Source organism: Rousettus aegyptiacus, unplaced genomic scaffold (assembly GCF_014176215.1).
Source record: "Rousettus aegyptiacus isolate mRouAeg1 unplaced genomic scaffold, mRouAeg1.p scaffold_m13_p_9, whole genome shotgun sequence".
NCBI lineage: Eukaryota > Metazoa > Chordata > Mammalia > Chiroptera > Pteropodidae > Rousettus > Rousettus aegyptiacus.
The window spans coordinates 73554139-73578416 of NW_023416312.1; the positions used below are offsets into that span (position 1 = coordinate 73554139).

Genomic DNA, 24278 nt, shown 5'->3' on the forward strand with positions numbered 1-24278 from the left:
GAAGCACATACTGAGCTCGTGGATAGGATTAACATTGTTAAAATGTCCATACTACCCAAAGCAATCTATAGATTCAATGCAATCCCCATTTTTGACAGAACTAGAACAAATAATCCTAAAATTTATGTGGAACCACAAAAGACCCTCAACAACCACAACAATCTTGAGAAAGAACAAAGTTGACAGTATCGTGCAAACCTGATATCAAACTATGAAACAAGTCTATAGTAATCAAAAAAGCATGGTACTGGCATAAAAACAGACACATAGATCAGTGGAATGGAATAAAAAGTACAGGAACAAACTCATACCTAAAAGTTCTTTTAATGTATGACAAAGGAGGCAAGAAAATACAATGGGGTAAAGACAGTCTATGCAACAGACGGTGTTGGGAAAACTGTACAGATACATGCAAAAGAATGAAACTGGACCACCTTCTTACACCATATACAAGAATAAACTCAAAATGGATTAAAGACTTAAATGTAAGACCTGGTGCCATAAAACTCCCAGAAGAAAACATAGGCAGTAAACTTTTGACATTGCTTTTAGTAATAATATTTTTGATATATCTCCTCAGGCAAGGAAAACATAAACAAATAAACAAATGGAAATACATCAAACTAAAAGGTTTCTGTACAGCAAGAAAACCATCAACAAAATGAAAAGATGGATCTACTGAATGGGAGAAGAAATTCGCCAATGATATATCCAACAAGGGGTTAATATCCAAAATTTATAAAGAACTCATACAACTCAACATCAAGAAATCTAACAATCCAATTAAAAAATGAGCAAAGGACCTCAATAGACATTTTTGCAAAGAGGACATACAGATGGCCAGTAAACATATGAAAAGATGTTCAAGTCATTAATCACCAGAGAAATGCAAATTAAAACCCAATGAGGTATTGCCTCATATCTGTCAGAATGGCTGTCATCAATAAATCAACAAATGACAAGTGTTGATAAGGATATGGGGAAAAGGGAACCCTCATGCACTGTTGGTGGGATGGCAGATCGGTGCAACCACTATGAAAAACGGTTGAGAGATTCTTCAAAAAATTAAAAATAGAACTACCTTATGACCCAGCAATTCCACTTCTGGGTACTTATCTGAAGAAAACCAAAACACTAATTCAAAAAGATATATGCACACCTATGTTCACTTAAGCACTATTTACAATAGCCAAGATATGGAAGCAACCTAAATGTCCATCAATAGGTGATTGGATAAAGAAAAGCTATACAAGAATCCAATGATAAAGGCAAAGTAGACTATATGGGTGCAGACATAAATGGATTACCGACAGAAGGACCAACAGAAATCTCTGGTCAAAAGAAAGACTAAATGATTATCCCAGAGGACCTCATTGTTTTCAAAAAGGACCTGATAATACGAAACACCTTTTTTGTAATTGTCTCTGACCTTTTTCTTAGTCCAGAATTCAAGATAGATAGTTTAGATATTTACCTGATATCAGGAAATATATGGAATTTATATTCAAAATGTGTTGTTATATTTAATGATCTTATTTTTGAGTTCCTTTTTCATTAAAGCAGCTTTCATTTTTAGTACTATAGTTTTAATAATATGAATAAATAGAAGGTTTGTACTGGTAGACACTGTTACTAAGTCACACCTAAAATCCTTGGACCTCTAGCTTTTGTTCAGGCTCTTTTAATTTGAGAAGAGTACATTTTTACTGTGAAACAGTGCAGTGAGACTGTGCAGTGAAATGAAAGGGAGTTTTTTGAAATGATAATGACTTGAAACATGAAGTTATAATCAGTGCCCAGCACAATGGAGCAGCTTATCTACAGAGTAGTAGCTACTTTTTATTGTTCTGAGGAAGATAGTGAAGACAGGGAAGCAGGGGAAATTCCTTTGAAAAATGCAACATTTCTTACTTACATAAACATCTAATGTATAATATAAAATTCTAAATTTCTAGAAAAACAAACTAACTCATTGATACAGAGAACAAACTGATGGTTACCAAATGGGAAGTGGGTTAGGGGTAGGTGAAAAAGGTGAAGGGATTAAGAAGTACAAATTGGTAGTTACAAAATAGTCATGGGGATGTAAAATACAGCATAGGGAGTATAGTCAATAATATGGCGACGACTATGTACAGTGCCAGATGGGTACTAGACTAATTAGGGGGATTAATTCATAGGTTATATAAATGTCTAACCACTATGTTGTATACCTGAAACTAATATAAAATATTATTGATTCTCAACTATAATTGAAAAATAAAAAATAAAAATATATGAAGTAAAAAGAGTAATTTGAACTAGATATTAAAATGGTTTAAGGTTAGTTATCTTAGGACGAATATTGCAGAAAATATGTAGACCGATAACCAAACATTTGCTACAGAAAGTCCTCTAAGCAATTCATTTTATTCTGAGATTAAACAGGTGAGTTTTATAATCAAATGTAACAATTCTACAAAAACTCAGTAGTATTGTACATAAATATTACTGTCTATCTTAAAGTCTTTCAGAGCTTTGGGCAGACAACATCGAAGGCATCAAGTATAAAGAACTTTTTCTGATCATAAGTTCCAGTTACCACCAATTTTCACAAAATTTTTTTTTCCTGCTGCAGTTAAAGGGCCATTGTTAGTCAAGTGAACAGGGGGTGTTTGTTTCTACAAGGTGTAAATCAAAGTAATGCAAAGCAAATAAAAACAGCAGCCACTTAATTCTGTGTGGCATTGCGTTCAAGTAAAGAAAGGACAATGAGTAACTTAAAGAAACATGCGCTGAGTTAGTGAAATCCTTTCTTCTTTGGAGTTATAGGAGGCAGCAGTACTAACTGGACTCTAATATTGCACTTTTGTAGCAAAAATACAACTAAACACAGCATCAGTACCTACTTCAACCACATTAGGTTTACCTTTCAGTCTAGCATGCTGACTACAATCCTATGCTTCAAAAAGTTTTAATTATTTGACAGTTAAGGCATTACAGAAAAAGGCTTAAGGCTATTTTAATATATACAAGCATTCAATTCAGTTAGTACATTGATGCATCGACTACATTGTTCAAATATTCTCATTTTTGTGATATTAAAAACAGGAATTTCTCTTATTAAAGTCCAAACCATCAATAACATGAAAAGTACAATATAAATTATACATATGAAATCATGATATTCAATTATAGATCAGAGTAGAATTTACTAATTACACATAGGTGCTTCGTTTTTGGTTTCTCATTTTGTGCCCTGGTTCATTCTTATTTTCATCTGCTACCTGCTGAGAAAAAAGACCCAACTTTTTAACTATGTATGTTTTGAGGTGTGTACGCTATTTCTTCTCATTTATCCCAAGGTGTTCTGAAAATCATTTTCATTAGTTTGTATCTATAAGACATCATGATTGCCAAGAGATTGGGCAAATATTAGTTTTATTTCTTAAGTATATGATTTAAGTATTCTAAGACTTTGTTCTTGAATTATTTAGTAAGAGGGTGTGATTATGCAGAAAACAGAGATGAAGAGAGAAGAATTGGAACACACAAAAATGAAGCTTCCATAACAGAGTTCCTGATGAAGATGGTAGACATAAGTGAAGTATTATTTTTCCCCAAGACGTGAAACTTAAGAAACACCTTTGATGCCACACTGGTTGGAAGCAATGGAGACATCTGATTTCTAATTCACAGTTTAAATGCCTGTTTGCAATCAGCAAGGAGCCAGGCATGCTGCTCGCTACAAAGATTTGGCTTTGCTGGCTCAAGTCTCCCACTCTACCAAAAGATAGGGCACGAGCCTTCTGTCCAATTAGGTTTGCTAAAAGTACAGCAGCCAGATTATAGACAAACTTCCCTGAAGTTGCTAGAAGCTGTCTTATGACTGAAGGTTTGAAAATCACCATACGTCTTTCATATACTTCATTCTAAGGATGGTATAATTGCTGGGGCCCTTAAATGCAAACTCACTCTTTGGGTAGAGTCCTGGCCTGATCATTTGTGTGTACAAGCCCCTCCTCAGTTGCATACTGGTAGCCTTGGAAGAAGTTAAGAACTTCCTAACTCTAGTATTATAGTCCAGGCCTTGCATTCTGATCACCATGCCAGACTGTGGAGGGACATCGCTAAGATTAGCAGCTGCAGGGAAGTAGCCAAGACTATTGGGTGAACCTGCGGTGCTGGGATAGTATGCTGTGTAGTTCATGAAGAGCTAAGTGCCCGCTGGGTAGCATGCTGTGAAGGGCTGCAGTGTTCATGGATCCAAAAGCACAGAGGGCTGATAAATGGCAGCTTCAGTAGAACTACCTGCTGCAGGAGCTGGAAATGTGTAGGAAGGAGAGAGGCATGTAACTTGCATGGTGGTGGGGATAAGCCATTTCGATTTGAAGCGCAATCCCATTAACACAAAATTAATTTCCTCAGCAGAACATCAAAAGACTTCAGTGCACCTGTCCTTCATTTCTTTTTGACACTTCTGTGCAGCCATAAAATCTCTGTCCGCAGATTTCATCAGGATAAAGACATCTCCTGAGGGGAGACCCTGGTGATCCAATACCATGTGAACCCAGTGAGTTCGAATATCTGTGGAAAACTCCGCCAGAAAGTCCAGAACGTCCTCAATTGTGGCCACAGAGGGAAGACCTCAAAGGCATATACAGTCTCTAACATTTGTGGGGGGCACAAATTGCTGACATAGTACTGGAATCATGGGAGGGGTTGGAAGTGGAATGAGAAGGGCCAAGAAGAAACAATTCAACACCTGCTGAACTTTGGCTGCTGTGCTCCCAAGGAGTTCAACGTATCTTTTACCCAACAAGTCTTTGTGTCCTCAATACATTTTGTACATATTCCTCACAAGCAAAAAAGGACAAAAGCATCCCCTGTTGGCCTACCATCCCGGGAAGACAACAAAGAAGATGCCTTCCTTCCCCCTGTGATGGGGCAGTGCTGTCCAAAGAAGGCCACCACTTCATCAGCTGTGGCCATATGCAATTATCTCTACATTGCACTTTACTTGGTGTCTCCAAATGAAATTGCAATCTGTTCTCAATAATATATATATTTTTAAAAATCCCACAGGAGTAGTAGCTTGGCATAGTTGTAAAGTCAGATTTCTGGCTGTATCACTTATTGGCTATGGGATTTGGGAAACTTGAACTCTTGATTATTACTACAATAAAATAATCACCCTTCAAATCTAAAAACAAAACCAAATAGGTTTAGTGAAAGTGATAGTATGAGAGTAGCAATGATAGGAGGCTGTGGGCACATAACGAAATATTGGATTTCAGAGGTGGCGTAGATGACATCCAGGCTGTGGCCAAGGCAGTTTGTAGCTAAAGTGGCATGAAGGTAAAGGTAAAGGTCATTGTTTGGAGTTGAGGTCAAGGAATTGTGTGGAGGTTCTGGTTGTTTATCCACATGATGCCTAACAGAAAATGAGGTAGAGAGTAAGACTCATTTGCAAAGACCTCACTGAATGCAGGCAAATGACTAGGAAGATGGATGGTACCACCCTGGGCTTTTCCAGGACCTCCACCTCTTTCTCCAAGTTCTTGCTAGTTCACATCTACTCCTACTCTAACCTACTTTTCCTTCCAAATAAGAAAATCAGAAAAAAAGCAAAGAAAAATGCCCTAGGATTTACCAACAGCACCTCACATACACATCTTGGGCACCTACTAAGTGCAATCCACTATAGATAATATAAGGAGGTTAAAACACTCTTCCTGCCCCAATACCTTGTAATACAGTTGAACAGATTAAAACATGAATACAAATACTACATACGGCTATCACTGAAGCAGCATGGCATTAAATACTTATATAAAAGACTTCTCCACAAATAGCAAATATGAAATAAAAGATACTCAACAGATACTTTTTTATATCTCAGCATCATTTCTTACTCTATAATATCTCCCTCCCATGCACACACACATGGAAGCAGTATTCTTAGCTGCTCTACAGGATGGTAGCTGTTTTGTGTTGCTCACTGAGGCTCCATTTTCATTCACATCTCAGCTATCCTATCCCCTTACTTCAATCCATCTTTTCTTCTTTAAGTGCAAAGTCTGATAAAGGATGGCTCACCTATAGCTCTCATATCTGAAATAAAGGTGGCTTTATATAGATTCTGCCTTTTTATGGATTTTTCTCTGACAATACAGAGAGTCAAAACATAGCCAATACCTGCCAGTCTAAGAAGACAATTACTTAAAAGCATCTAACCTGCTATACCTTTAAATATAATCCATGCTACTTTTTTCTATGATGCATCATAATATTTTTTTCAAAAATCTTTACACGTTGTACTAACTTTGAAGAAGGAATAAAAACAGCTACTTTAGAAGCTAGAGATACTCCAGCATTGATCTATTCATAGTGTTTCTACACAGCTGAAGAAGTTTACATCAGGTGCACAAAAATAGCACAGAAGACCCATATTCAGAAAGATTTAGAAAAGTCCATCACTAGAAAGCAGATTAGATGGACTCAAAGACCTCCCTGAATTTAGGAGGCAACATAAAACCTCATGTCGGGACATAAAAGTAGGAGCCAGTCCATGCAGTCAAGAAAAAGTTCTTTTGCCTCCTGGTCTAAATGCTTGCCTTCGCCTGGGTTCATAGAACGGTCCTGATCATTTGAACTGGTTGTCAATCAAGGTCCCCTTCATTTTCGCTTTCTTGGCTTCCAACTCAGCCTGGGGAGGAAGAAAAGTATATGTTCTGATACATAACATGAACTTCTTTCCTTCCTTATTCTAACTGCCCAAACACTATTCATCCATGCTCATTTAGTATACAAACTAGAATACTGGTTCTAAAGTCATTATAAAACTCTAGTGACTGCTTTCCAACTTTTCTGATGTTATGACACACAAAGAGAATGGTAACATTATATGGCAAAGTGGCATAAAAACACAAGGCAATCAGTGCAGGAAACCCACAGCCCCAGGACCCCTGAAGGGCCAAGAAAATCAATATCGTGGCATACCAGTATCTTGCTGTTGGCACAACAGGAAGAGAAGTACTGTTCTAGAACAGTGCTACTTGAAGTTGTGTGGTCCATGAATTGTTTGATATCAGTCCAAGCGAGACACATACACAAATTGAGAGTAAGCATTTAGAGACCTTTACAGTCATTTGATAGAGTAATAAAACAATAAAATAATAAGAATTGAGGTAAATTCATTTTTATTGCATTTTATAAGTTATAAATCTGTTCCTGACAAATTGGAAATTAAAAAAAAAAGAAATAAAGCACTAGCCCTCAGAAAATGTGATAAGCACTATGGTAAGGTAAGGAGCTCTCAAGCACCGCTACCTCTTATCACCAAAAATTCCTCTACAGTCACTATGACAGACTGGTATACCTTTTGATGAGGCAGCAATACAGTGATGTCTGATTTAAACGAAATATTATAAGTCAATTATTATCAAGAAAACAAAAATGTAGATACCATCATACATAGATGTGCATGCTGTATGAGCCCATGAATAATGTGGAAACTGGTGGTGGTACTGGCACTTTAAGAAGCAGTGACCGGCCCCAATCCTGGTTGCACCAATGTAGCAATATTGTATGCTATTACATCCTGGGAAAGTTCCATGAACCCTGATCCTGAACTCCTGACCTTGAACCACAAGTAGCTGATTAAAATATCATTCTAGTAGGGGCCAGATAACAAATACTACCATGTAGGGCCTGGATCCTGTGCTCACTACTCCAGAACAGGGTATACTGACAGTCACAGCTCAGGGTTAGAAATCTGGCAGCCAACCAAACCAGTAACCCCCAAAAGACTTCCGAAAGGATGTCCCTGACTGCTGGAGGGTTTTCCAGACCAAAAGATTCAAATAGTCAAGCCCAGCACCTTGCCACCCCAAGCCACTCACCAGCTCTTGCAGCCGCCTTTTGCTCATGCCTTTGCGTTCCAGCTGTTTTTCAATCACTTTGGCATTTTGTGCATATGAGTCAGCAACTTCCCTCTAAGGGAAAAAAAAAATCATCCTTAAGCCAGCAGTCTCACCAAAGAGTAACAACAGAGACCTTAAGTAGCAATTTATATACCACTCGAATTATGAAATCATTACTGAAATGGCAGGACTCTGTTCCCTTTCAACTCTTTAGCTTTTCAGTAATCCAGAAGAGTTCAGGTTTCAACCAAAACCATTTAAAAAAAATAACAGACAACATCTCTCTCTGTAAACATCATTATACTGAATTACCAGGTAATTGCTGCTACTGCTAAGGGCAGACTCTTAAATCATTAGAGCTGGACTGGAAGGGACCTGAAATCATTGAGCCCAACAGTATCTAAACTGAAGAGGGAAAAGGGATTTTCTCCCCAAGTCATCTCAGAAAGACAGTATGAAAAAAAAAAGGCTGATCAAATTCAACTCCCTGGTTCTCGTTTTACAGATAGCCTGAATCTAGGGACATAGGAACTAGCCAGTATCATAGTGTCTTACTGGCAGAGCAAGGTCTATGAGCAAAGTCTCTAATTATTCTGCTACTGGGATGCTTTAGTTCTAGAGCCCCATTCCCTTCACCACCCTCAGTTCAATTCCCTTGAGAGCAGAAGCACTTACAGCCTCAATCTCCTCCTCCTCTTCATCAATAGTAGACACAGTGACAGAGCTAAACTTGCCCATGTCTTTAGTCCGTTTGGTCATCATCACCTGGAGTTTCAGAAGAAGAATCAGTATAGATCACAGCAAGAGGTTCTGTGAGCTGTGTGTCTGTGTGTGTGCGTGTGAATGCCTGGGAGCTGGGGGAGGTAGATGCTGGGGGTGACAACACCTACCTCTTTGAGACAGGCTGGCCTATCTAAAAGTGCCAGTGTGTTTTTTTTATCAGCACGTGAGATCCACTTTATTATTATTATTATTATTATTATTATTATTATTATTATATTAGTTTCAGGTATACAGTATACTGGTTAGACATTTATGCAATTTATGAAGTGATCACCCCGATTACTCTATCACTCAACTGGCTCTATACACAGTCATTACAATAATATTGACTATATTCCCTATGCTCTACTCTAGTAAAAGTACCAATGTTTTTATTTGCATTATATTTTTCTAACATTTGCTATCAAGGGTTTTTAAAGTATATTTAAAAATTAGCCTGATTCATTCCATTTTTAACTGTTCACACTGGAAAAAGAAATTTGGAAGGAAACAGATGTAAATAAAAACCATACAATTTCTAACTTTACTCACAGGGCAGCTGTAGCGGAAAAAAAAAAGAACACATTAGTAGATGTTACATCTATGTAACACGGATGTTATATAGACGTTACATCTATATAATATGTTACACCTACATAACTGCCCTTCATGGGGATGTAATGCTATACCCCCGTAAAGGGCACTTTCTCATGTACTATCATCTTATTTTAAAATTTAGGGCTAAACCCATAGCTATATTTAACCCGTCTGTCTCCTTCAATCATAATTACCTTTTTAGGAGGCTCTTGCTTCTGAGTATATATATTCGTTTTCCCAAAACCCTGGCCAAACTTGACTACTGCTCCATCCACAATGAAGGTCACAGGAGCATTCTTCGGCTGGGACTGGTAGAAGAGTGGTAGTCCACACCTGGGAACAGCAGAGTGAATCTCTGGGAGCCCTCAGAATCCAGATCCCCAAAACAGTGATTCACAAAGTGTGCTCAGACTCCGGGAATATATTTTTTTTCTGTGTGTGGCATAAACTAATGATGAGCTCTTCCCAGTTTTTCCCAATACTACTCAGTAAAAATCTCTGAAGGTGCTTGTTAAAATTGCTGATCAAATGTCTAGGCCCCTCCCCCAGAAGATCTGATTCGGCAAATCTGGGGGCTGCGGCCTGGGAATCTGTCATTTTCTTTAGCATCCCAAGTGATTATCATCAGACAAGTTTGGTAAACACTGGCTCCTGCTCCTAGTTTCTTTCCAATCAAAACTGCTACCCTTCTTCTCAGGTGCCTGGGTAACTATTTGCAGAGTTTGTCTATTTTGTTTTGTTTTGTTTTTTTGCAGTGTCAAGAGGGAGTATAAAGGCTCAAATGCAACAGTTGGCATACGAATTACCGTAGTAATTGCCTCACTTTCTTTGGCTTGTCATTTTTATTACTTTTCCAGCTAAATGAAAGAGACTTATAAGATCTGATAAAACCAATTTAATGAATCCAGTGTGGATGTGAACTAAAATGCCTTCTTAGCCATTTCCCTGCTTTAATTCTCCTAGTCTGAGTCTTCTGAGAGTCAATATGTAACTGTAGTTACGTCAATGAGATTAAACTTACTATAGTTTAATATTCTATTAACCTAAAGCTGGAAATATATATGTTTAATGCTGAATATAATTCAGCATTAAATAAAATTCCAGGGTTTGTGATCCTAAAATAGGTCTGGATTAAATTACACTAATTACAGTATGTCACATTTACCTTATGACCCAGTAATCTCACTCCAAGAGAAAACAAATGTTCCCACCAAGATTTATACTAGAATGTTCACAGAAGCTTTATTTGTAATATAGCCAAAACCATTAACAAGTCAAATGCCCTTCAATGAGTAAACAGTGAAACAAGCTGTGGTGCAATGGAATACTACTCAGTAATAAAGGGGAACAAATTACTGATGTACATAACAACTTGGATGAATCCCAAAAACATTACACTAAGTGAAAGAAACCAGATGTAATAGATGCATATTCTATGTAGTAGAACACATATTGTAGAACTTACAGGAAATTTTAGAAAAGGCAAAACCATTGTAATAGAAGGCAGATCTGTGATTGCCAGGGGAGAGGGGTGAGGAAGGGGACTGACTGCAAAGGGTACATGGGGTACTGGGAATGTGCTATATCATGGTCATGGTGGTGTGACATGACTGTATGTTTTGGTTGAAATTTGGGGAAATTTTATTAATTTTATTAATTTAAAAAATTATGTTAAAAAATACCCATTTTTGTGGCCAGCTGATCAGAGATGTAATTTTGACTAGTCTTTCCGAGAAGCATATTGGTATTTGGGTAGTTGAAGTTTGAAGGCAGTTGAGATTATAAGGCTAAAGATACAATAGAGAACTGTACCCAAATAATTCTGTTCCTAACACATTATTGCCTCTACTTGCTTACTTGGAGGAACCCACACTATTAACACTTACTTTGCACATTTCTTCCTGTACTGTCGTTCAATGCCTTCAGGTCTGCACAGAAAATGGAAGTTAAAGAAAAAGTTATGAACAAATCTCATAACCTATCAACCACACTATCTCATTTCTTTAAATTCTAAAAGGAACTTTCAAAAGTTTCATTTTATAGATCAACTGGTTATTAAGCATGCATTAATTTTAAAGCATTCTATCCTTCCACAAATATTTACTGAACTCCTAATAGGGGTCAGGCATCTCCCTGACAGAGGAGAAAGAGAAGTATTAGTAGTTATAGTCACAGCGGCAGTCACAGTTGCAGTGACAACAGTAACAACAATAGTGGCAACCATATGCTTTTACCATATGTCAGGAGCTGTACTAAAGTGGACATGTATTAATTAATTTAATCCTTACATCGACCCTGTAGGTAGGTCATATCAGCATTCTCATTTTACAGATGAGAGCTCCTAAGTACAAAGCACTTACATGATTTACCCAAGGTCATAGAGTTAGTGAGTAGAATAGGTTGAATTCAAGCCTAAGCCGTCAAGCTCAAGAGCCCACACAATACCAACTTACATAACCAACTCTTCCACTCATCCTGTTGCTTAACGAAAACCTGGGACTCACCCTTGAGTCTTCGCCTTCCCTTATCTCCCACACTGACCTTATTAGCAATCCTGTGGATTTTCTCTCAAAAAAAAAAAACAAAAAGAGATCTTGAACTGTCTACTTTTCTCCACCTTCATCATCTTAGCTCAGTCTCTCTTCCATGGACTATTGTCACAGCTTCCTGACTGGTCTCCTCACTTTCCCTCCCTTTGTTTGTTTCAATTTTTTAATAGGAAATATGTGCACATGGTATACATAGAGTATAAAATGAGAAGTAAATATGCTCCCCATTCATCCTCCACCCACCCAGTTCTCTTCCCCAGAGGCAAATAGTGTTTCTGGTTTCTTCTGTTCCTCCCAGAGATAGATGACACAAGCAAAGAATCCTTATTGGTATATAGAGAAAATATGTATTTTCCTTTCCTTTTTAGACAAGTGTAGCATACCTTATACTGTTCTCTACCGATTTTTTCACTTAAAAATATATTTTGGTTAAAAAAATATATATGTGATCCTTCCCCATCATTGACAAAGAGCTGCCTCATTCTTTACAGGGTCTGTATTGTCTTCCCTTGTATGGATGAACCAAAATGTCTCTTACTTGTCGGATAAATTCCTAGAAGTGTATCCACTTTAAATTCTGATATAGACACTCTGCCAAATTACTCTCTAGAGAAGTTGAGCCAATTTACACTCCAACCACCAACGTGAGAGAGTTCTTGTTTCCCTACAGTCTCACCAACATGTTATTAAAATACACTATTGCCAATCTGGCACATGAAAAATGTGATCTCATAATTTGTATTTCTTTTTTTAAAGAGTGAAGTTAAGTACCTTTTCATATATTTAATAGGTATTTATATTTTCTTTTTTTGGGTGGGGTGAACTGTCAATTCCTACTCTTTGACTACTAAGCTGTCTTTTTATTGTGTCTTGAGGAGACTTGCCAATGTTAAAGAGCCTTGTAAATATTTCTTCCCAAGTTTGATATTTGTCTTTGACATTTTCCCTTTGTTTGGTCAAATCAATACTTTCTGTATGTGTGCGTGAGGGAGAGAGAAAGAGAGAGACAGATAGCGACAGAGACAGAGAGACAGAGAGAGACAGAGAGACAGAGACTGACTTAGTTAGGTCTTCTCCAGTCTAAATTCTTATCTAAAATAAAAATCTGACCACTTATTCTAGAATCTGCTTCCACTACTGTCTTACTCAAATTCTCTAAATAGAATCAACAGTGGCTTCCCAGACACCCAGAATAAAATTCCTTACCATGGCCTACCAGGCAGCAACTGAGCCCATAATTGGGCCCCTGCCTCATCTCACACATTCCTTCCCTCTCTCACCATGCACTAGCCACACCAGTCTTCCTTCTGTTCTTTGAAACAAGTGCTTTCCCACTCTGACCTTTCACACACGCTCTTCTCTATGCCTGGAATGCTCTTACCACTTTGCTACAGCTGTCCCATTCTTGCCTTTTTTGGTCTCAGCTTAAATATCGCCTAGCCATAGAGGACTTTCTTGACCGCCTTTTCTAAGAGGTTCTCATGTCATTCTCTGTATGAGACCTTTGCTTCATTCATATGACCTTCCATAATCACAATTACTTTATTTTTCTGTCACCCCACTAGATGATAAGGTCCATGAGATCAGAAATCAGTGGAGACCAAGCCTGTCTGTCTCACCACTCTCTCTCTCCAATGCTGAACAAAGTACTGGAAGCAAAACAGACATTCAATAAACACTTATTGAATGAATTATTTTAAGAATTCGGTTTAGTGAGGAAAAATTATAACCATGGAGGTAAGTTCTTAAATAGAGGAATGTATACAGTGTAATGGGAACACAGAGGTCAGAGCCACCAATCTGTCTGAGGCAATTATGGAAGGCTTCATGAGGAGGTAATGCTCAAGCTGAAAGTCCTGATAGAAAATGGTATTTCAGGTAGAGGGAATACTATGTACAAAGGCAAACAGCACAACATATTCAGAGAATTACAGTCTGTGTCTAGTCCTTGAAAAATCAAAGGAGTACTACAGATCTTACAGACATAAAAAAAAAATTTAAGATTATATTAAGAACAATTGTACACCAATGAATTAGATAACCTAGATGAAATGGACAAATTCCTACAATGACAGAATGACGAACTACCACAAATCACGAGAAAAGAAATAGAAAACCTGAATAAAGCACAAGCAATCAAAGAAAAAAATACATAAACAGGATTTGATTAAAATTAAAAAAAAAAACTTTTGTGCTTCCAGGAAGCACATAACAAGAGGAAATACAGTGGTGCTGCTTGGGGTATAACTCGAAAGTCTGTGCTCTCCACCAATTTTAACACTGTGCCTCTCTGCTTACAAGTATTCCTCATGTCAAATGTGCTCCCATTTGCTAATATCACTGGACTAGGGCACTCACAATATCTTTCATTTTGTGTATCCCATTTGGTTCTTACTAGGATTCTAAATTTAACCTCAACCTGAAAGGAAAGATTCTCCATGAGGCTGACTTCTAAATCCTGAAGTCAGCCAACCTAAGAAGCTGGAGCTTTTAAACAGGAATATCAGATAAAGGGGGCTGTATATTTCCCACTGAGTTTATCTTCAAATACCTATGACAAATGGAATTTTGTCAAATTTATAAAAATTAGATGTATTCCTAACTATATGCCAAGAATCAAACAAGATGTCCTAAGGGTTTCAGAAGCACAAGGAAGGGATCTTACTCTCAAAAAGTTTATCTTTTTGAGATATTGAGACTCTAATGTAAATGAGACAAGGCTTTTAAGTGGTATGATTATTAAAAAGTGACATGAGCTAGATATTTAGAATAATTGACCTTGGTTGTCTTTCCTACCCTTAATCTCTAGGAATATATGCGATAGAGAAGGTGAGAATAAAAAAAAACATTCTCCCTGGTTGTAGCTGACGGCCTCTAAGATGGCTCCCAATGATCCTTGCTCCCTGGTATTGACACCCTTGCACAGTCCCCTCCCACAATGAACAGGGCTGACCTGTGACACTAATAGGACACTGCTGAAATGACAGTGTGTGATTTCTGAGTCTGGGATATAAAAGTCATTGTGGCTTCTGCCTTTCTCTGTCTTGGTTTACACTCACTGTGAGAAGTTAGCTGCCATGTCACGAGGACACCCAAACAGCCCATGGAAGATCCCTGTGGTAAGGAACTGAGGCTGCTCCCCAGCAGTTAGCATTCCTCTGTCAACCATGCAAGTGAGCCACCTTGGAAGTGGAACCTCCAGCCCTAATCGAGACTTCACCCATGATCAATCTATTAACCACAGCCTCAAGAGAAACCAGAACCAGCCAGTTAAGCTGCTCTTAAATTCCTGACCCACAGAAACTATGAGATAAATGTTGTTAGTTGTTTGAAAAAAATCAAGCATGTACCAGCAGATGACGATGAACAGGCATGCCAGGGCCAGATCATAGAGAGCCTTCAGGCTTAGATTTTTATCCTGCTAACCAAGAATTTAAAAATGTGCTCCATAATGACCCCTAAATGAAACTGGATAGGGGAGGGGAAAGCATCCTTAATAGGTTGTGCTCAACTCTTCCTCAAACAGAGCAGCTTCCTGCTTACTTACATTTCTGGGTAAGAATTTTATTTGAAGAAAGGATTCATTGTCTAAAAATGTTTGAAAGGCACGGTTGTAGGTCATGAAGACTCACTGAAAGATTTGAAGACATTGACATAATGTGCATTTGAGATCATTCAGGCAGTAGAAAATAGACTAAAGGAGAGTAAAACTAGAGGCAAAAAGACCAGGAAAGAGGCCACTTCAACAGCCCAAGCAAGGGATGCTGGGTACTGGAATGAGGGCAGTGTAAGCAGGGTGAACATGAGGAGGTAGCCACAAGAGAGATTAGAAGGTAGAACTGATAGTACATGGTGAATGACTGAATGTGTAAAAGGAGTGGTGGGGGTAGAGATGGATAAGACAAAGAGAAGACTGGCTCCAGATTTCTGCTTTGTGCCACTGCATGAATGGTGGTGTCACCTGGAAGGAGGAGGAAAAAGAAGTAATTGCGTTTGGCTGATAGTCACAGAGACCTGGCTACAGTGGCTTCAGCACGAGTCTGTTCTCATATAAAAAAAGTCTACAGGAAGATGGCTCCCGGCAATGGTTGAGACCTAAAGAAAGCATGGCAAAAGCTCTACAGTTCTTGTGGCCTTTCTTTCCTAGTCCCAGGATGGCTTCTGGTGCTCTAATCATCAAGTCCATTTTCCAAAAATCAGAATTAAATAAGAGCAAAAAGGGCTTTCCTTGGAAGCCCTGCTCAACAATTTCTACTTCCATCCCTTTTATTTGGCAAAAGTTAAGGCACATTCAGAATCTAAGGTTTGTTTGTTTTTTTTTGGGGGGGGGAGGCTGGAATATGTGCCCTAACTTTATAGACACTAGTATAAAGACAAGTATAAAAGAAGAGTGTTGGAGTGGTGCTGAGTGAAACAATCTATGGTATTTTCCACATTAAAGAAATGATGAGTTTGGCCTTAGTCATGTTGGATCTGAGGTAGAACATCAGGTGAAGAAGGTAGAGTAGGCAGTTAGATATACAGTTCTGGGCACAGAAATGTAGACAGATCTAGATTTTGTGAGTCATCATCATATAAGTGTAACAGTGTAACTGATGCTATGAAACATGGTGAGAATGTCCAAGGACAATATAAAGAGAAAGGGGATAAAATTGAGGTCAGAGCCCTGGAGAATACCAACATTTAATGGACAGGCAGAAGAATCCAGAAGACTGAGAAAGCCAAAGAAGTAGAAGGCGAATCACAAGGGCAGCTTCACAGAAATCAAGGAAGGAGACAGCATCGAGCGTGGCTTGGGCAACACAAATACGTTTGGAGAGACATGTAAAGAGATAAAATCACCCACTGGATTTGCAACTGGGGAAGTAGTGGATGAGGGAATGAGGGGACTCGGGGACAACAATGTCAAGGAGAGGTACTTTAGAATGGAGGTAGAAAGTGATAGGCTCCAGGGCCTGCATTGGGCAAACTGCCATATTTTCAGTAATTGGTGCTCCCACACTCAGCTGGCTACAAAAGAGGAAAGGTAAGAACAGATTGAAATTCTGCTCTGGACAGCAGGGGGGCACACTAGAGCGGGCTTTTGGAAAGACTGTTCATGATCAGAACAGGAACTATGTCGACCAAGGGGCGAGTTTAACATACCTATTTGTTGGTAAACTCTAAGAACTCTGTGGCCCAACAGAGTCACTGGGCCAGAGCCCATTGGCCTGGCCAATACCTAGCACTAAGGTTGAGCCCGATGCTGGCTTGCTTCCAGGATCAGGCTGACTGGATTGCAGGGTTTCTAGTTCAGCCTAGGACCACACAGTTTTTCTGGCCTAGAGCTGAGTGCATCAGCCCTGTAGTGCCATAGTAGAAGTCTATGGCTTAGTTGTGTTGTTACTTTCTGTATTAACAGAATAATATATATTCATTTAATATATAATATGTAATACTATTATACATAATTATATACAATTATATTATGTAACATGTAATAACATATATTACATAAACATATAATACATAGTTTACTGATTCTAAACATAGTCAGTTAATACTTTTTAAAATCAGAAATCTAAATAAAAATTAATGAAGGGGGAAAAAACACAAGAGGATGGATTAACTTTAGATAGGGTATGTTATTTATAAACCCTCCTATGTACCATAATACAGTGTTTCCCAGATGTTTCCTAGAGGGCCTACCTTTGTGAATTTCATAAGTTTTGTTTTATTTTATTTTTTTACTTAAAATTATTGGGGTGACATTAGTTAATAAAATCATATAGGTTTTGTGGCCAAGACATGGAAACGACTGAAGTATCCTTCTATAGATGATTGGATAAAGAAGATGTGGTACATATATACAATGGAATATTACTCAGTCATAAGAAGAGATGAAATACTGCCATTCGTGACAACACGGATGGATCTTGAGATTATCATGCTAAGCTAAATTAGTCAGACAGAAAAAGTTAAGAATCATAAGTTTTATTATAACCTACACCTCTGGTTGTATCTTGTATATAACCAATTTTCTCTTCAACAGCACAATTCTAGCAGCTCAGTTGTAACAAATATGCTCGATGCCTGATTGACTACTGAATGTCACCTAGCAGTGGTTTCTAACTCTTTTCGTTAGTGTGGGCTTATAACAGTTTAATTGCTTAAATAAGCATAGCTAGATGCCAGTCTGTGGCTTTTTCTGGTTCAACACTAAAATGTAAACTCAATAAAGGTAGGGTTCTTTGTTTACTAGTTGTACTGGGTTGGATAATGTCCCTTAAAAGGTCATGTCTAGGAACCTCAGAATGTGATTTTATTTGAAAAGAGGGTTGTTGCAGATATAATTAGTTAAGAGGAAGTCATGAAGATGAGTAGAATGTGCCCTTAATCCAGTGTGAACGGTGTCCTTATAACAAGAAACACAGGGACAGAAACACAGGGAGAAGGGCCATATGATGATACAGACAGAGAAGTGATACATCTATAAGACAAGAAATGCCAAGGATTGCTGGCAAACACAGGAAGCTAGGAAGGGGCGAGGAAGGATCCTCCCCTAGAACCCTTAGAGAGAGCATGGCCCTGATGACACCTTAATTTCAGATTTCCATAGAATTAATTTCTGTTGTTTTAAGCCGCCCAGTTTAGGAAATATATGCAAATATTCTAGACTTCTAGGACAGTGCCTGGCACATGGTAGGAGACCAGTAAATGACATATTTGATGAATGAATGGATGGACTTTTTAATTCCCTAGTACTGACTTCTCTGTGGCATTGGCACCTATTGATGACCACCACACACACACACATACACACACACACACACACACACACACACACTCTTTTTGAAATTCTGTCCTCTCCTGTTTTTCACATCACCAGATTCTCCTAATTCTGTTCCAATTATTTTGTCTGCTTTTTAAATGTCAGTGTTTCTTAGGATTGTATCTTCAGTCCTCTCTCCTTCTTGTTCCACACTATTTCTATGTAATTTTATCCCTTCCCAGGTTTCAATTCATCCTGTATACCAACAACTTCCAAATCTAAAAGAGGTCTAACTGTGTCACTCCTCCACTTAAAAAGAGGAGATGGCTACTGCCTACAGATAAGGTCCAAACTTGTGCGCTTCAGCATTTTACTCTGTCCTGACATTAGGAGGCATGAACCTCTTCTGGTAGAGTGATCTGGGCTCTAGCAACAAAGGATTATTCAAATTTCCCAAGTGCACCAACCATATTGATGCTTTGAATGCTTCCATATTCCCTCCATCTAGAATGTTCCTCATTCCCCTCATCTACTTTGTGAAATCCTATTTCAAGGACAATAGGTAGCCTATTCCCTTACTGAGCCATGAGCTCTTTAATGGTAAGGACAGTGTTTTATTCATCTTCACAGATAGAGTGCCTAGCTCAGTGCCTGCACACAGTGTGTTCCAGGAGATTATAAATTGAACGAACTCATTCTACTTGGAAAAAAACAAACTACAGCCCTCAAATAGCAATAGAATTACTTCTAAGCACCATTTCAACAAAACAAAATAAAAGATACTGTTGCATTAACAGAAGTTATAGAGATTTACCACAAATGTCAAAGTATTGGGCCCAAATGGATGACCTGTCCCACACTAGATAGGGTACTTATAGTCCTCAGAATTAGACCCTAACACAATAAGGAAATCCTAGACAGAGAACATCAACCTCTTACCTGCGAAGATACATAGTTTCTTCATCTTCTGTGTTACAAAACTTGTGGGCATGTTTAGCAGCATCAATCACCCGGGACCGATCCCGGGGCCTCATGGGCAATTTCTCCAACTGACAGTCTGAAGGAATGTAGAAGTATTTGGTTACTAGAGCTACTGAAAAATACCTTGAGACAATCAGAAGTTTTCAGTGGGGCTGCTAACTATGCAATTTTTACTGTAACTACTTTGCTTATTGAGGCCTATTATTGAATTTTCCAACTAAAAATGATTTGGTGTCAGAAGACCTGAATTTTAGTCCCAGCTCTGTTACTACTCTGGTGGTTTTTGGCAGATCACTTTCTCATTTTGGAGTCTTTTTCTTTATTTGAAAAAATGAAGATTATCCCAACAGTCCTTCTCAGCACTGTGATTCAAGTTTTCTATGAGTATTTCTGTGATTCATGTGTCATAGTACACTTGATTTGTGTTATAATATAATGCATTAGAATCAGAAGAGACAATCAAGTGTCCTCCAATGCTTATGAGGAAAGCATTGGGAAAAGTGGATAAATGCTTAGAGAAGGAGAGAGAGAAGAAGTGGCATGCTATATATAGTATGCAAATCTCCCACCCCAGTTAGAGGAGTTTTAATCTGAAAACAATGAAAGCATACAGGAAAAAAATAGGTACCATCATGAAGCACATGGAAAATTGATATAATGCAAATTAAGTACCTAAAAGGTCACAGAGAAGTCAAGTGATTAGATAGACTGTTTCGAGATTAATGGAGGAGGTGGAGAGGGGAGTTAGAGAACACCAGGTAGTTTACACGTTAGCTCATTATTCTTCACACCAACTTGTTGGAGTAGACATTTAGTATTCCTATTTTAAGATGAGGGAATCAAGGCTTAGAAAGGGTAAGAGAGCTTCTGTGCATTTAATAAGAAGCATAAAAAGAATTCAGACCCAACCCTAGGTGATCAAAAGAAAATCTGCTTATTCAATAAATACACTAGCATCCTGGCACAGTTCCAACATTGTGCTTGGGATTCAGTAAAGAATAAAGCAAAGTCCCTGAACTGATGACCTGAGCAGGGGATCATGAAGTCTAGCAGAGGAAGCAGAAAACTTTAAAATAAGAATTATATACTATGATCTTGGATAATGATAAGTACTAATAAAAAATTTAGGCAGGATATTAAGAGGAGGAACAGTGATCTCAGATAGTGATAAGTGCTACCAAGAAAAATCAGGCAGGGTAGGAGGACAAAGAGTGACAGAGGTGCTATTTTACATAAGGTGGCCAGGGAAGAGTTTTCTAAGAAGTACCATTCCAGCAGAGACCTGAATGAAGTAAGGAAGCATTGGGGAAGAGTGGTCGAGGCAGGGGAAATACCATTTCCCCTGCAGGAACATTTTGACATGATGGAGAAATATCAAGAAGGCCACTGTGGCTGGAGTGCAGTGAGCAAGAGGAAGGGTGTTAGGAGATGAAATCTGAAAGGCAGCTGGGGGTCTAGTCATGTATGGTCTTGGTATGGACTTTGGTTTTATTCTCGGTGTCATAGGAAAACACCGCTTTGAAGCAGGGCTCTGGCTGCTGTGTGGAAAACAGACCACTGAGATCAAAGAGTGGAGAGCAAAAGACTATTGTGGCAATTCAGGTGAGGGATGATGGTCGCTTGGACTTGAACAGTAGAAATGGAGGTGGTAAGAAGTATGCAGATTCTGGATAGATTTTCAAGGAAGCAACTGAAGAATTTGTTGATGGACTGGATGAATGTAAGGTATAAGAAAGAGAGATTTCAAGAGCGATTCTGAAATACTGGGTAAATAGTGGTACCACTGACTGCAATAGGGAAGACTGAGGGGAACAGTGGAGAGCAGGGAGCAGGGAATCATGAAGTAAATTTGAACATGAGCTCTTTGAGAGGCCCATTAGACATCCAAGTGGAAACATGGAATAGACAGCTGGAGTTTGAGGAGAGATGCAAGTTAAAGACAGAGAGTCATCAGCATACAGATGGTATTTAGGGCTTGGGAATGGTTTAGATCACTTAGGAAGTGAGTACAGTTTGAGAACAGGTGAGAAGACTGAGCCCTAGGGCCTTGCAATGCCTAAAAGTTTGAGACAGAAAAAGGAACCAGACACTGAGAAGGGGCAAAATCGAGGTAGGAGGAATATCAGGAGAGTGTGGAGTCTTGGAAGCAAATGAAGAATGTTTCAAGAAGGATGGAGTGTTCATCTGTGTCAAATGCCACTGAGATGAGGACTAAAATGAGCATTGATTGACCACTGGAACTGGTAATATGTTCGGTTATTAACCTTGACACATGTGGTTTAGATGGTGAGGTGGGAAAGAAAGCCTGTCTGAAGTGAGGTCAAGAGGGAATGGGAAGTGAGGATGTACAAACAGCTAACGTGGGCAATGATTTTTAGAAGTTTTATATTAAAAAAGCAAAGAAATAAGATTATAACTGGGGGGGGAATGTAGAGTCAAGGAAGAGTCTTTAAGATAAGAGCTATTAACTGCATCTAGAAGTTGAGTGAGTGGAGGGGAAGATACTGTATTTTTATTTTTTCTGAAGGAGGAATTCAGTTTTGAGGGAGGTCTGGATACAAAGTTACAAGGTTAAATAGAAAACAGAAGAGCTGCCCTGTAATGTAACCAGGACGTGTAGGGAGGATTTTGATGCAGAGCAAAAGTCCACCAACCTTCAGAGACATGTGTTCCAGATCATAGCCAGAGAAAATTCGCACTCAAGAACCCAAAGTTTCGCTGCTTGCAGACTTACCCCAGTTCCCGCCTACTCACCCAGCACCAGGACCATCTGGCCGCACAAACAGTAGTAGACGTGGAGGGGCTTCTCGCCGTCGTCATACTCCTCCCGATCCCGGGTGTCAGAGCACACGACCGATCGGGACACAACTTTTGGCATGGTTCAAAAGAGAGGCCCACAAACTCCACGCCAAAAATAAGGGTCGCACCTAAATGACGTAATAGCCGCGCGCCAAGCCTTTCCCCTATGTTAACTCTGGTCACGTGTCAGTAGTAGTCATGTGGACTTCCGGGAGGTTCCATTAGGCTAAAATGCTCAGGGGTGATCCAGAGCAGAACCTCTTTTGCCTTGGCCTAGGTTAGCTGGGACTGCTTGACTCGGGACACTCTTAATGTTATTTCAATTATTCATTTATACATCTATACATGTATGCATGTGTATATGCATATATATACATATATAAAACCAAATATAACTAAGGACTATATATATATACACATTATAGGTGTAGTGCATTTTTAGATGTGCCTCTGATTTTAATGGCTGTATTCAGGATGAGTACCAAATAAAGTAAGGACATTTGTTTAAAAGCTGAGATATAATTTGCATGACATAAAATTCACACTTTGAAGTGTATAATTCAGTGTTTTTTAGTATATTCACAAAGTTGTACAATCACTACCACTATCTAATTTCAGAGCATTTTTATCATCTCCCTCCAAAATCCCAGAACTTTAGCAGTCAATCCCCACCTCTTTCCCAGCCCCTGGCAACCCCTAATCTGCTTTCTGTTTCTATGGATTTTCATCTTCTGGATATGTCATATGCATGAAAGCATACACTATGTGGTTGTTGATGTATGGCTTCTTTCACTTAACTTCACTTAACTTCTTTTACTTCACTTAACTTCTTTCAAGGTCCATCCATGTTATAGTGTGAATTGATAAAAAGTAATGGATCAGTAAAAAGGAACTTCAATTTTTTATAGCTGAATAATTTTCATTACATGGATATAACACGTTTTGTTTAGTCATTCTTCAGTTAATGGACATTTGGGTTGTTTCCACTTCTTGAATGTAATGATCAACACTACTATGAACGTTGGCGTACAAGTTTTTTTGAGGACATATGTTTTTAGTTCCCTTGGGTATATATATTTAAGAGTAGAATTGCCGGGTCATATGAAAACTTAATGATTAACCTTTTGAGGAACTGCCAAGAGTGTTTTCCAAAGCTGCTTCACCATTTTTATATTCCTATCAGGAATCTATGTGTGTGTAAAGGGGGGTTTCTGATTTCATCACATCCTCACCAATAATTATTTTTGTCTATCTTTTTGATCATGGCCATTATGGTGGGTGTGAAGGAGTATCTCTGTTCTTTTAAATCACCTTTCCCCACTGGCTTATGATGTTGAGCACCTTTTCACATGTTATTGGTCTTTTATATATCTTTTTTGGAGAAATGACTAGTCAAATCCTTTGCCCACTTTTAATTGGGTTGTTATTTTATTGTCGAGTTGTAAGAGTTGTCATACATTTTGGGTACTAGACCCTCATCAAGTAAATGATTTGCAAATAGAGGCATCTTAATGATCCTGTTTGCCACAGGAATAAGGGAATATATTCCACCCTTCCCTTCCCCAACTAAGAAACTCTCCCAGAATGCTCTTTGTGGAGGACAGGATCCAAGAGCCACCCAGAATAAGGACATTAAGACAGTTTATATTGAATAACTTCAATAATCCAGATGACGACACCAAAATAGTGGGGTTTTAGCAGAGAACTTACTGAATATAGCAAGAGCTTATGACTAGAAAATTGGCAAGTTAGCCGGAATGTTCAAGATACACAAGATATAAACCAAGATTTAAAGAATCACAGTGTTTGCTCCTTAGGGCTTTGTCCAATGTCATCCCTTTGATTCTGTTATTCAGTATTTATTGACTTTGTACTGTGTGTCAGGCACTGTGCTATATACTGGTTGTGCAGTGATCAATTATAAATAGTCTTGCC

General features: G+C 38.6%; 1 protein-coding gene and 1 pseudogene across 1 annotated transcript; both read right to left on the reverse strand.

Annotated features, from left to right (window-relative positions):
- Positions 1 to 2390: 2390 nt before the first annotated feature.
- Positions 2391 to 5001, reverse strand: LOC107506535 (annotated as a pseudogene).
- On the reverse strand, positions 2391 to 22470 carry CUNHXorf56 (chromosome unknown CXorf56 homolog). Its single transcript, XM_016137245.2, has 7 exons — positions 22299 to 22470; positions 19503 to 19620; positions 11150 to 11191; positions 9458 to 9596; positions 8580 to 8669; positions 7884 to 7976; positions 2391 to 6688 (listed from the first exon to the last, which is right to left on the reverse strand). The coding sequence occupies exons 1-7, from the start codon at positions 22420 to 22422 to the stop codon at positions 6626 to 6628; spliced, it is 669 nt and encodes a 222-aa protein (XP_015992731.1). The 5' UTR covers positions 22423 to 22470; the 3' UTR covers positions 2391 to 6625.
- Between the last annotated feature and the right edge of the window lie 1808 nt (positions 22471 to 24278).